Genomic DNA, 14,921 nt, shown 5'->3' on the forward strand with positions numbered 1-14,921 from the left:
AGTTCTTACTCGTTGAAGCAACAAGATGTTGCCCCTGCAATGCTTTCCCACTGTTTTACAAACTGCAGCATGCTGCTTAAAACTTCTAGTTGTAGGTATGCGTATAATTTCTTTCCCCATTTCATTTCTCTCACTCTTGTATAGTTTGAGACATATTCTGCAAGAGTTATTAAAAGACTTTTTGCCAAAGTGCTGTTTTCTTCACATCAATCTACTGTTGCCTTGTTCTCTCTTCTTTTGGAAGAGGAAGGGGGTTTCTATATTTCTAGGGCCATCACATCAAGATGGAGGAAGACAGGGGGTAAAAAAAAAAATGGAATGTATTACACTGTTCTCTGCAAGAACGCATAATTCCCTGAAGATACACACTGCACAGATACAATTACCACACTCGTGTCTGATGTTATGCAATAATGAGGAAACAAAACTGCAGTTTTTCCATGCGGAGTTACAATTAACTATTGAAAACATAAGTTCTTCCTGGCAGTTACTTTATTTTCTTATGAGATTTAATCAGAACTGATTTACTGAGGTTTCAGTCTCTATTTTGTCTGGCTTGGGTGCTGCTTTGCACTACTCAAACTTTAAAAAAGCCCAAACATATATGCAGTTGGCCATTTTTATTTCACAAATCCCATCAAGCTAGAACGTTTAAAAGTGAAATGCATGTAAGCACATTCACACAAAAACACCCACACTGAAAGGAGGTTGTTTAATTTCTCTTCTCCCAGGTAACAAGTGATGGGACCAGAGGAAACGACAACAAGGGGAGGTTTGGACTGTATCTTTGGAAAATTTCCTTTACTGAAAGGTTGGTCGAGCACTGGAATTGGCTGCCCAGGGAAGTGATATAACCGCCTCCCTGAAAGTGTTCAAAGATGTGTGTGTGTGGCACTTGGGCACATGGGTTAGTGGTGAACAGGAGAGTGCTGCGTTAACAGTTGGACTTGATCTTAAGAGGTCTTTTCCAACCTTAATGACTCTATGATTCTATGGCAATAGTGAGTTTTTTTCAATGTGCACGCTATCCAGCATTTTACTTTTTGACTATTCCAGAAAGAATCTGAGAGTTCTGTGCAAGTTCTGAAAGTTTCCGCAGTCAGACTTATACACCACTGGCTTGATGAATTTGTTGCAGCAACTCTAGCCCTCCATATGAAGTGTCTAGTCGACACAAGTTGTACAGGTTCCTTGGATGGTCAATACAGGGAGGCACTTTGATTAGGCAATTCCTCTTCAACTACATTAGCCTAGGGTGAGCACTCCTACCTTTCTTTTCTCTCTTTCCTTCAATTACAAAAGGAGCACAGACCCTGGGGATAGCTAAAGGCAGCTGAGGTGAATCTCATCACAACAGCTTAACTGTGCCCCACCTGAGTCTGTCTGCACCCTTCTACAACGGAAGTGGGTTAAATGTAAAAGACCTGTTATATGTAATACACAAATACATTAATACTCTGTGTCCCAGAGCAATAATGAGCAGGAAATTATACCCTTCCCCCAAATGCACATAAGTCTTTAATCTGAAATAACTTTATTTGAGTAACTCTTACACCATGTTCAATGAAATGGAAACCTCACTTCTACTATACCAAGTTATTAATCAGTCTCTCTCTGTGAGCAAGCACAGGGAACGGAACCCTGGGCGTAACATGCTCCAGTGTAGTGCAGAATTGACTGCTACAGTCAAGGTTACTCCAACAGTGCAGAGTGTATCTGGCGGTCTGTACAAAATCAAGTATAAAGAGGGGGTAACTGGTATCAACTGCAGCAGAACCATGATTTCACTTCCAAGAGTGGTAGAGTGTAGCAGGTAATAAGTCAAAAAGCTACTGTTGCAAGTAATAGCTACAACAACAACAAAATTAAGGAACGAAGATTGGTATTCCCCTACAGATGGTTTCCAAATGTTAAGTGAGTTTTGGTTTTTTAGGTCTCCTAAACCCTGATGTCAGTCCTGCCAGAAGCCTGAAAATTCAGAGAAGCACTGCAAGGAACACTGTTTCCACAGAATATCAGGTTTTAATGTACTGGGTCACTCAAGGAACATCACTCCCCAGCTGCCATACATAAGGAGAAGTAGTCCCACCCACTCAAGAGTAACAAACCTGAGGAACCATCAGCCAGCTGCAGGTCTCCCTTAGAGCTGAAAGGTAGTGGGGTCACTCTGACAGCCTGGCCTTTGCCAAGGAGAGGAGGCCACTCTACAGTATCCCAGAGCAAAGAGAGATGCTTGTCTCAACCAACCTCTCCTACAGATCTGTCAACAAGCTGTCATCCATTTATTCTACAGAAAACCTCTATTATATCCAAGGATGGAAGGAAGGCACTCCTAGAGTTAAACTGCGGCTGAACTTTAAATTCATACTCGGCACTTTTCCATCAGGCCTCCTGTATCTCTGTGGGCCAAGGCAAAAAATGTGATTCTCCCCTAAATACTGGGAAAATGAATTTCAAAATATCCCTTTCTCTTCCTTAGCCTAGGATCAGCAAAAATCATATATATATCCTGAAACACTGGCTGGATTTTTATGTTCTGTTTGTTTTCTATGAGAAGCAAACCCTGCCCCCACTAACAGCTCCTTTCAAATTCCAGGATGTTGGTACAAAGGAAACTAACCCGCCTGAATTGCAAAACCATCCAGAGATGACTTTCAGTCCTAAAGGACATCCTCTTCCAATGCTTCTTTGCTAATAGCTCACTGAAGACATATCACACAACTGTCTTCCATAAAGGCAAATCACACCATGGATCCAGCTTCAGTAAAATATTAATGGCACCTAATTAAATACCCCCAGAGAGTTTCTTTTTCTTTTTCATTACAATGTATTAATGCAAAATTGTATTAAATCATTTTGCAGTGTTTTGACTTCTGGAAGAGATTAAGTAACTGGACACCAATTTTGAAATATTGGCTTCCAACAAAAATATTCTCTTTCTTGCCAGCTGAGGAACCCAGACAATCTTTAGAGGCATTTAGGTATTTATCCAACTTGAATTGGGCTTTTCACTTTCCAGTAAGAGAAACCCACTTAGCACACAAAGGAACTGGATCAGTTTGTTCCCCGATGTAACCCAAACAGACACTGGGATACACCAGAGAAAAATCCAAAACATGGCATGCAACATGCAGAAAGAAAATCCCAGGAGACTTAATTTTTAACACACTACTAGCATTTACCAGGGACTCTGATTCAGTTTCACAAATACTGGGTGCTAGCTGTTCTGTGCCTGTCCTGTAATGGCAAGCAGACTTAAGTCTTAACCAGATAGTTTTATAAGCTATTTGAAACATTTTAAACACTTAACCTCTCACCTCTCCCCCACAAACATACAATCAAATAGAATTATCAGATAATTGTGCCCAAAACTTTAAGGAAATAGTTCTTATATACCATGCACCATAGATCCATTCACTTACTGTATACACAGCAGGTCTCACAGGCAAAATTTTGCCCACCATGACATCTATGAAATGACTGGTGAAAATCTTGCCTACCTGATTGTGATACCAGAAGTAATTTTTTAACAGATCTGATAGGATCCTATGATCCTCCTCTTTTGTACAGCTCTACTGACTATATAATGGTAAGAGAAATAAGAAACAGAAAAACCTGATTTTCAGGCAAGGTAGTGTACAGCTGTCACTGGCTCTGCATTACAGACCCCAGCTGCTGTGAGACAGTGAAAACCCAGCCCATCCTTTCTGCTGGAAGGTGCTACGACACCTTGCAGAAGCTTCATTTCTGGCCCAGCAAGAATAACTACTGAGTAAGAAACTTGGCAGCGCTGTACCACTGCTCCTTGCAAAGGACTGCACTACACTGAGGAAGGTGGGAAATGGCAGTCAGGACAGATTAAACTCCACAAATTAAATAGCTTTTACTAGTACAGCATGCAGTCTTTGCATATAGATTTCAGCCTTCAATAAATCTGCATTTTCCTCCACTGGTTTAGGGGTGACAGGATTGACAGTTGGACAAGATGATCCTGAAGGTCTCTTCTAACATTGACAGTTCTATGATTCTATACTTTTTACCACAAAGTCTTTTCAATGGATTTTCATTTGTGAAAATGAACTGTAACCCTGAGTTAGACTTAAAGCATCCCCATTTACAGTGTCTTATGCAATTCCTGTTTGTCATCCAAAAAAAGCATATGCTAGACAGTAGTAACAAGATCCCCTAACATTAAATTGGGAGTGAATGGGAAATATCTGACTATAGTAGGAAGACTTAAGTACATCAGATTTTACAAAACTGCTATCAAACCCTAATAAATAGCAAAAACTTGTTATCTTTTTAAACTACACTGCTTCAGTAAAAGAATTATGTGACAAAATTAGACAAAAACCCCCTTGGAAGCAATACCTATGAAAAAACAAATATTGTGGCCAATACTAATTTGATCCCAAAGTCAGCTAGGGTACATGTAAAAAACTAACCTTCTTGGCTGAATCATCCCTTTTCTGCTTTAATTCTCTCACAATGGGCAACACCTTCCCAGCCTCAACAACAGTGAGACTGAACAATAAAAACAGAGCATCTAAGAGGAGCATTAGCACTCAACCTACAGGTACTGGTACAGACAAGTGACGAAGGAATTTTTCAACACTCCATCATAATCTCTACCTTGACAAAGCATTTGGAATCAAAGCTATAGCCAATAGTCTTCTTTTGGGATAATTACCACAGCATGAAAGTTCACAGTCTGTAGAACAGGAGCAAGGAATTTGGCATATCTTCCACAAGCTCCAATGACTACCTATACCACATGTACAGCCAAAACCTGAGTTAGTGGATCAGCACAGAAAGCAACTCACTCTGCTAAAACTAGTGAGGATATTACTAATCTCACTGGGCTACAGTTAAAAAAAATGCCTCAAAACTAATGTTTCCAAATGACCTCATCTTGCTACTGAAAGTGTGCAAAGACAGTAAGTTTTTAAGAGCTAACAGCCCCAGAAGTTGAACAAGATGTTATTCAGTCCTATACTTGCATCTATTTAGAGTATTAAAATCTGTTCTGTGTGTTTCAGGTTGCTATTTTGTCATGGCAGTCACAGAAGGCAAGAATTAAAAAAAAAAAAAGAAAAAAAGAAAAAAAGAAAAAAAGAAAAAAAGAAAAAAAGAAAAAAAGAAAAAAAACCACCACCAACAGAAATCTGAAATCAATCCTTACATATTTCAGTGGCTACATCTGTTTAGGTAGATTGTTTCACTTAAATAAATGTAGGTCAAGTCATAACCTAAAGCAAATGCTAATCTGTGGTTTCAATATTTAGTAGTCAATGTTTAGTAGTTCAATGCATAGATGTTGCAAGTGTGGGACATGAATTTGTAACAATACAGTACAAGAAACCAACCACGTGCATTATTACTCAGTCAGGAAGTGGTGATTATCATGAAAATGAAACAGGACTAAAAAAAAAAAAAAAAGTGCAATAAGAACCAAATGAGGTATACTGATATTGTGTGTTTCCAAAAAGCAGCAGCTCATATAAGAAATAAGCCATGAAAAACATCTGGGAGTATTTGGCATAAATGGAAGCTGCAGTTAGCTGTTGGGCACAGCACAGTACAAAAATGCTTAAGGAATCATTGGTGAGAGAGATGCTTCTCAGAGGCAGGACAGCAGGCATACCATAGGACCATCTTCAGCGACTTATTTTTGCATAGCTAATGCTGATATTCAAGAGTACACTTTGACAAAAAGCAAAAAGCCAAGTTCCTTGAAAAAGCTAGTGTCATTCCTTATTCAAATCAACAGAGAAAAAACATGGCTGTTGAAAGCTCTTTGAAAGTTTAATACATGAACAGAAAAACTGCTGAAAGATTACTTTGCATTAAGTCTTGTTGCAGATAAAGACAAAGTCTGCAATGTGTCACAGCAAATGCTTCTTTCCAGTTTGCAGGCTCTTTGTAGTGACTTGCACTGGAAGTATCCGAAAGAAAAAAGCTTGGCTGGAATTCCCTGTGCATTAGCAGTCATTATGCTGAGAAGACTCACGGTGATGTTTTACAGCATAGACAATGCAAGAATGTTTTCTTCCAAGGAAAGATTCCTCAATGACCTAGAGATGAACCAGTATGGGCAGCCAGCTGAGCCCTCAAAGATATGCATTACCAAAAAGACAACTCTCTTATTAAAGCGCAGTTTTTCTAAATAATTTATTAACAGTTAATCTTGTAAACCAATTACCTTATTTTTTCATAGATGAGTAATTATCACTACAGAATCTACTACAATCTAATATGATCTTTATAAAATATAAATAAAAATACATAAATAAAACAATCTTTAAAAGCACCTGTTGAACTGGTATGACACAAACTGCATCTCTTGCAAAACTCATCAGTGAATTATAGATTTTTATGCAAGAATATTTTTTGGACATTCCCTTGGAATTTACCAAGCCAGTATGGTAGCCTTGCTGCCATAGACATAATCACACAGCATGCAAGTGCCTTTAACTTATGGATGGGAAATAAAGTTACCACAAGGCTATGTTATACCAGGCCAGGTTCACTCCCAGCCCAGAAAGTTTATGGCAGAACAAAGAAGTGAACTCAAGAGGTCATCCTTCCTCCCCTCCAAATATCAATTACTTTTCATTCATTCATTCATTCATTCAGATAAAAAACCTGAACACAACAAAGGCCATACAAGTGCAGCTTCCCTAATTATATTTCAGGAATGGTCAGCTGTGAGCATCATGCATCTGGTATTGAACTCAGGAATTGTAGATTTCTGCTTCATTTAGCTCAAAACATCTACTTAACACCTATTTTGTCTTAAGTCCCACAATTTAATTATCACTTTTTAGTATACTCGATTCATATGTTAGGTAAATAAAACACAACTTACTGAATAGCACCATCTTCCATTTAGGTAATATAAAAAGGGATCTTGAGGCTTAAGTTCAATTGCCTTGTCTAGGTGCTCCTATTGGAAAGAAAATTAGTATCACTTTAGATGCTTGTTTGGCAAGTGTGCTTAAATTCTAAGTAGTTTGCTGCAAGTCAGAAATAAACTCAGAAATTCTCTTCTGCAGCAATTGTCTGCTAACAACCTGAAAATATTTTAAGTAGCAAATCCCTTCCTCACAGAGGGAAACCACAAAATTATTTAGCAACGTTGCACACAATGCAAGAAGGCATGCTGTATTTAGAACATGACTAAATAACTCTTAAGTTCAGTTAAATAATTCAAGAACTTTTGTCTTAAAAAGGCAACAACTTCAATTTAATCCATTTCATTTACAGTCAGTATTAGGAAACTGCCACAGATCAAATTAGTGAGTAAGCAACTACTCTTGAATAGATCTTACATGCCAGCACCCATTACTGAAGCATAGTTCCTTCCACCTTGGAATGTGACTGCCCCAATGAAATGGTATTTGACACAACCAACTGTTTTTATAATGTGAAAATGAACTGTAACCCATCAGAAAATAAAATGGTTCTGTTTATAGTGAAACTACAAAACCTATAAAGTATCGAATGAGGTTCTTCTTCCAAAACCATTTTCATTTCAGGTCATGAATACCTTTATTTCTCTTTTTAATATACAAAGAAAGCTCTTATTGCTCAACCTGAGTCGGAAGAAAAATAAATATTTCAGCCTACCCTTTGCCTCTCAAAAAAAAAAATTCATTCAAACATTTCTTCCTCCCTGCCCCTCCATATCTGTCTTTCTAATTAAGCCAGTCACAAAAGTATTTGACTTACACATATATTAGAGGCTATTATATTATCATATCCACAAACTATTCAGATAGGAGCTATGTTTTCATACTACCATTTTCCCAAATCAACAGGTTTCAGGATTTACTCGTGAGTAGGAAAACATCCCTGAAACAGCTACTGTTCACACCGTGGACTCTTTTAAAACTCCATCCTTGAACAGCTGCAGCACTTGTGTTATTTGTCATTTTCCCTTCGTTCCCAGCTTGTCCCAGTGCTCGGAGCTTAGCTGGCTTGGCACGGCTCAGATGTAATTAATGCTCTCTCACTGGAAAGCTCCGCCACACTCCAAGTCCTAACACGGACATAATGTGAGGGGAGCCCATCCCAGGCATTCCCCAGGGACTGCAACATGTCTGTTGCCTTTCACTGTCACCCACAAAGGGGGGACGCCAGCTTGGAGGGCAAGGGATGGATGGGAAGTGTCTAAGCCATGCTGAGACAAGGAGGGGGAGAGTAGCACATGTAACACAAACAGCTAACTCTAAAAAACACAATTACAGTGTCAAAACAAACACTACTTAAGGGCGACATGAAGGATGACTGCAGGAACTCTGTTAGTTCATCACTTACTATTTCATATGTTTTGATTTTCTAAACAGAATTGTTATTGCCTTTCCTCCCCCTTTTGACTACAAAGGAAATCAGAAATCTTAATGCTGTTCCCAGAATCATACCAAAATTCTTATATTTTGCAAGCATATAATTTATTTGTATACATAATAATAACCTTTTTGATTTAACTTCAGCACCAAAATAGACCTGTGAGGCCGAATTACTGCGCTGGAATAATCTAACTTTTATAGTATATAAGGAAATAACTTAAAGGAATAGCTTAAAAAAACCAACCCCAAATCCTACAAAAACATACCTTAAAGAGATAACCATTCCTGATTTTGTTTTGTACACTTTCAAACTGAGACATATAGCCACACATAATTGCAAACCTGAGAGGGGAAAAGAAAAACACACACACATACTTTTTGTGATTTAAATAAACCTTTGAATCAAATTACAAAATATTTCAATACCTAATGCACACATTTACACCTGTTTTTTTTCCATCTGGATGGCTGGACGGAAGTTGGCATGAGCTATACATATCTAGGAACAGACAAGAACACAAACCAAAACAAAACAATGGAAACAAGGAGAAGTTTAAATGACATTATTTGGATTGTCAGTTAAGTGAAAAACCAGATTTCTCCTCCAAAATGTCAGCCATTTAGTTCAGAGTGTGACACTTCCAGACTGGCTCTACCATTGACAGCAGTTCCCCTTGACACTTTGAGCTCTGCACTTCACTGGGACCGTGAGCACTTCCAGCTGCAGAACCTCACTCAAGAAGGCAAATGCTTAGGGTGTGCCCAGTAGGAAGCTGTACACACCTCAGAAATATTCACAGTTGCCTTTTACCCTTCTCAAGTACCCCAGTGCATTCCTGCACTTCTGACATCCTTCTCGCATCTTTGAAATTTGAAAACATACACACACATCCTGCTCTAACAGGATCACTACTGTTATTACTAGATGTCTATTGCTAAGATCATTATTATTTCTATTATTATTATTACTGTGATTATCATAAATCGGGGGCACTGAGTGGTAAAAGAAATGTGAGATAATTTCTATAAAATATTTGTATTGTTAAGTAGGTATAAGTGAAAATATTTTCAGCGGTAAGCCTATAAAGATTCAGATCTTCTAAGCAACGCTAGTATCTTATTGACATTCTACCTAAATTTTTATTGCTTTCTTCTTATTTCTTCAAAAGTTATAGAACCTCTATGCATAAGGAATCTCTTGCACAGATATCAACTATAGTTTCCTTGAACCTATTTTCATTGATATTAAGACAATTTTGCACCTCTGTATAAAACTAACAGAACCACCAAGAAATAGCTAAGCAACAAAACCTCATGTAGGTTATTTTTCTATTATTTTTCAGAATTTTGCTTTTTTAATCAAATGTTTTACAATGCAACACCAAATGAAAATAAAAAAGAATCCTAAAAGAGGGAAATCAAGTTGAAGAGCAAGAAATGAGTTATGCAAGAAGCTTATTGAATTATGGTAACACAATCACAATCTGTACAGCACACACAAGTTTTAAGCACTATTAAACATCAGCTTTCTTGAATTTCTTTATATAATGTAATTATTCAAGCTCCAGTGAATCCTCATTAAAATGTCATTGCTAACACAACCCAACAAATTATTTTATATCTTACAGTTATACTTAAAGGTTTTAAGTTAGAAATGCTCATGCTACATGTTGTTGCATTTTTTGGTCAGGAAGTGTTCCCAGGTAAGGCAGGGAGTCAGCAGAACAGCAGTTGAGTTTTAAGAGCTCCAACCAGACTGTCAAACGCTGTTGAGCAGGGTGCTTGTTGTGACCAATGTGCACTGGACAAAATCCAGCTAATGGCAGCACTACTGCTGACAGAGCTGCAGCCAGAGTGTGTTTCCTATGGGAATGAGCTGCAGTTGAGGGAAAAGGCAAGGGGTGGGGGTCAGGAAAGTTCAGGTATTTAGAAAGAGGGGGGAGGTAGTGAAAACTTTATTAGGGTTAAGTAATTCAGGCAACACTGCCCCTATTCCCTTCACTCATTAAGTGCTAATCAGATAAACTCAGCATACCATAGCTAAACGGATTGCTGCTACAAAAGAAAACAATGAAAAGCGAACAAGCTAATCCAGCATCTTGCAGTATTTCCCTGTCTGTGCGTGACAAGAAAGAGGGCCTTAGTTTAAACTAGTTCAAAGAAAAACTTCTACTTACAGCTAAAATCTCTTGGGAGGGAAATCCCAATGAAATTTTCACTGAATTAAAAGTAAGCTAACCTACTAACTTTAAATATCCATTATTTTTCCAAGGAAAAAATAAAAATGTCTTTAATGTCTTTATTGGGGTTTTGTGGTTCTTTTTTTTAAATTTACTTTGGTTTCTTTTTTTTTAATTTTATACTTTTGAAATGGGCTAGACAGTCAATTGATAAAAAATAATAATTTAATTTTTTTAAATTCTGTGTCATTTTGGATATTAATTTCATTTCTAAAAAAATCCCCCAAACAAAACAAAAAACTTGTCCTTTCTTTCCTGAAAAGATTTTTTACACATTTTAAATAATTTTCAAAGAGCTTAAAACACAAGGCGAACTTTTATTTTCAATGGTGCAAAGGGTAATGTCAATTATTGAATGGTCTGTGTTGGAAGGGACTTTAAAGATTGAATTCCAACACCCCTGCCATGGGCAGGGACACCTTCCACTAGACCAAGTTGCTCAAAGCCCCTCCAGCCTGGCCTTGAACACCTCCAAGGATTCCCATTCCCTGGGCAATCTGCTCCAATGTCTCACCACTCTGATGGTGAAGAAAATGACCAAAGAAACCAAGGCAGGGAGTAACTAGGAACACTTCCATCTAGTTTGTATCGGGTTTTTTTCACAGCCCCAGCGCTCCCTGGTCACCTGCCCCATCTCGTGGTGACAGGGGGAATACTAAAAAGATGATCACACAACAACATGCAACTATCTAATGAAATGGGTAAAAATTACATGTCTGTTAGAAGTGCAAGCGATACTGGTTCTCTGCACAGCCATTACCCCCCTCGCACTCTTTAAATATCACAGTGCTGCTTTTACAGAGCTTTCAGAGAAAAATGAAGAGGAAATTGTATCAGCAAAGAGCTGCCAGAAATGACCTATATGCCGAGCTGATGTTACTCCTGGGTAATGCAAAAAAACAAGTCCCAGACTCATTCATCTTGATAAACACAACAGTAATTATCTCATTAAGACAGACACAATACCTCAGCTGGTGTAAAAAATGTTATTCCCAGATGGAAGAAAAATTACTGAATACAGTGTAGAAGCATATGATTAATCACCACAATTAACAAACTTTTATTAAGCATAAACACAATGTAACAAACTCAATATAACAGTCAGCACCATGTTGCTCTGTTACAAATGATGTCCTGAAACTCAGACTTGCAAGAAACTCTAACTGACAGAGATGGATGCCAAGTACCTATACAGCCCTCACACAGAAGGTCCTGATCAAAGTAAATTAACATTTTCCCTTCTGGTGCTACAGAATTTCTATTCTGTATTCAGGCCAGGCAAAACTGTAAGGGCCGTATCTTACCTATTGCAAAAAAACAAAACAAAACAAAACAAAACAAAACAAAACAAAAAAAAAAAAAAAACAACCCACAAAAAAACACAAAAAAACAAAACAAAACAAAACAAAAAAAAAAAACCAAAAAAAACACAAAAAAAAAAAAAAAAACTGAAGCAGATTGATCCAATAATTTTATCAAGCCAATTTTAATTTTAATATCAAAAATTATACCAACACTTCAGACTCTGTCATCCACAACTTATGCTACATGAGACAGATTTTCAGAAAAGATTTTGAAGTCTCAAATGAAGATGAAGCCACACTAGGGCATTTAAATACAACACTATTTATCTTTCCTCTGATAAATTTCTAATGTAAATTTAAATTTACTTGGCAAAAATCAGAAATAACATACATCTTCCCAGACTTGTTCCTTCCTCTTCTATATACCCTTTTATGTATCCCAAATTTAAAAAAAATCTTTTATATCATGTAGAATTTGGAAATGTGTGGGTATAGGGCTTACACTTAGAAACCTAGATCTCCATTTTAGCATCCCAGTATCACTAGGAAAGAAAAATATCAATTTTTCTTAACTGTGTCTGACAAAACTTTGCAAATGGGAGGAGAGTTTGTGATATTTACCACCACCAAAGTTTAATTTGTGTGTTTCATAGTTTTCACTCCCTCCTCCTCATCTGAGAAATATTTAATGTGTGTGAGCAAAGGCTAACATGTGGGAAGCACATAAGAGGCCCAGTGAAAAGAAAGTTCATTTCCATTCCAGTTCTGAATGTGTTCTTGCATCTCCCCATCTCTGCACAGCTCAGCTCTGTGCATGCCATCTCGTTTTTTAGCCCTCAACTCCCCCACTCACCAGTTTCACCCACTTACATATTCTGACAGTCTCTGCAATGCAGTGAGACCCACAGGATTTCTTTTTGACATGATTTCAATGAGATATCAACTTCTGCATAGGGAGATTTTGCAACTTAAATTACTGACTGTGATCCCTGTTGCACTGGCCTTCCTGAGATCCCAGCTTTGCATACTTCATATTGTATCACTTCGCTACCAGGATATTTAATCTAAAAATATGCATCTGACACAAAGTTTCCATACAAAGGTAAAGTATTGGTTTAACATAATCAAAACACATGGGGATATGGAAGCAGTGGCTGAGAATGCCTAAGATTGCCAACACACCAAGTAAGATGTGCCAAGGTGCAAAGTGAAGTGTTTAGGTGATTTTTTGTTTGAAGAGATTTTTTTCGTTAATGGAGATTTCATTTCCCTTTCCTTCTTCTTGGAATATAATTGAGTCTACACTGTAGAAATTGGCAGAAATACACTTTTCATATTAAAAATTCACCAGAGCATTGAAGCTGAGCTCCAGGGAAACATCAGATGTAGCACACACTTGTGTAGGTAACACTTGCAAAAACATGAGAAACAAATCCCTACTTTGGTTTGTAAAACCTCAAAGGTAAGGACTTTAAGAATTCTGGCTTAATTTATTGCAACACATGCAGAACACCAAATCAAGGGAAAATGCTGCTGTTAATGTGTATTCACAGAAGTTCACTAGTAGAACATGTGGATGCCATGTTCTGGCATTCCTTAGGCTGTGAAACCCACAACAGTGTTAAATTCCTATTTCCAGAAATTTAACTTTTATTTTTATAACAGACAGTTGTTACAGATGGAAATACAATCTTGAAGAAATTAGCAGGATAGTCTTCACAAGTGTAGAAACAGAGTGAAACAACAGCTTTCAGAGACAGTAACACAAAAATTCTCCTTGACAGAAATGTAATAGGGATCATTAGGTTGTCAGAATTATTTCCTTGTGACAATTCTGGCAAAAAGCTTGTAGTAAACAGATCTTTTCACATGTCAAACCTTCCTCCTTTGCATTGCATGAGTATGCTGCAGTGTTTCACTGATCCACTTACTTCAGGACAGCTTACAGTTTTTGAGAAATGCTGTCTGAATTTGAAATTTTAAATTCTTTTTTAAAAAACTATTAAATAATTCAAAGATTACTGACTAAGATTACACATAATTAACAATAAAGATTGCTGTAAAATTTCTTTGGTTGTTTCATGAATCAAATACACGGCAAATAACTACTAGCTGGAAACCTTGTATTTCTGCACAAACTATCATTCCTGAAAAATCCAACTGTATGATAGACTCTTGTCACTTGCAAGTTATCTGCCTTATCTAAGTTTAAATAAGGGATAATTAGGGGCAGTAGGTTACAAAAATTCAGTTAGAAACAGGTGAAGACCTAATTTTAAAAGTTCTTGCTAGTATGACCATACCCTACAACATATTCTGAAATTTTCAAGAGTTTTGTTTTAGAGAATAATTATTATGCCATTACACCTTACAAACCTGACAAATTATGTTAGAATTTTATTACTGTGATGGAATGTTGACTTTTTTGTGGGAAGTTTGTGTAAAATCATCAAAATACCCAAATAACAATGATTATTTGTGTCCTTGATGGAACCAACCTGTACTACTCTTCTGTGGTGTTGCCTGCCAGTGAGAGACTGTCCCTAAGCTCTAGAATTCACCTCCATGGAAAACCCAGGGCTTGGGAAAATATCTGTGCTTCTGATTAACACTCATACACATGACAGAAAACTCCAGGTGTGTTCACCAAGAGGTGGTGTGTTCAGGAGGTGTCTTCCCTTAAAGATACTGTGTTTCCACTTGCTAACTTCATTTGCACTTAAATGAGATGTCTCTGTAACTCCCATCAACAGGTGAGTTCTAGAGAGTAACACAAATTTAAGAGCAGCACCAAGTTTGTTTGTGGCAAACAAACCAAAGCTCAATGCAAAGAATGACCTTTTTAAGAAAATGTTCTGAAAATTTGCCATAACAGTAACATTTTGTTCTTTGCAAAGCCTGTAACAAGTTCTCATCAACAAAAAAGGAAGTGTGGGGATCTGCACAACAGCAGAGAAAACTTCCAGATCTCTTCCCCAAACTCTTAAAGAAAAAACAGCAACAAACCTCCCACAAACAAAAAAAAA

The 14,921-nt window shown here is 37.4% G+C and overlaps 1 protein-coding gene across 3 annotated transcripts in view; it reads right to left on the reverse strand.

Annotated features, from left to right (window-relative positions):
* RMDN2 (regulator of microtubule dynamics 2) overlaps positions 1 to 14,921 on the reverse strand; it is a 46,088-nt gene that overhangs the window by 13,613 nt on the left and 17,554 nt on the right. For all 3 annotated transcript variants that reach the window (XM_083858321.1, XM_083858322.1, XM_083858323.1), the window contains exons 6-7: positions 8,618 to 8,693; positions 6,865 to 6,946 (exon numbers count right to left, since the gene is read on the reverse strand). In XM_083858321.1, the coding sequence (XP_083714447.1) occupies positions 6,865 to 6,946; positions 8,618 to 8,693 (158 nt within the window). The remainder of the gene's footprint in view (positions 1 to 6,864; positions 6,947 to 8,617; positions 8,694 to 14,921) is intronic.

The sequence above is a fragment of the Zosterops lateralis genome (assembly GCF_965231275.1).
Source record: "Zosterops lateralis genome assembly, chromosome: 3".
Taxonomy (NCBI): Eukaryota; Metazoa; Chordata; class Aves; order Passeriformes; family Zosteropidae; genus Zosterops; species Zosterops lateralis.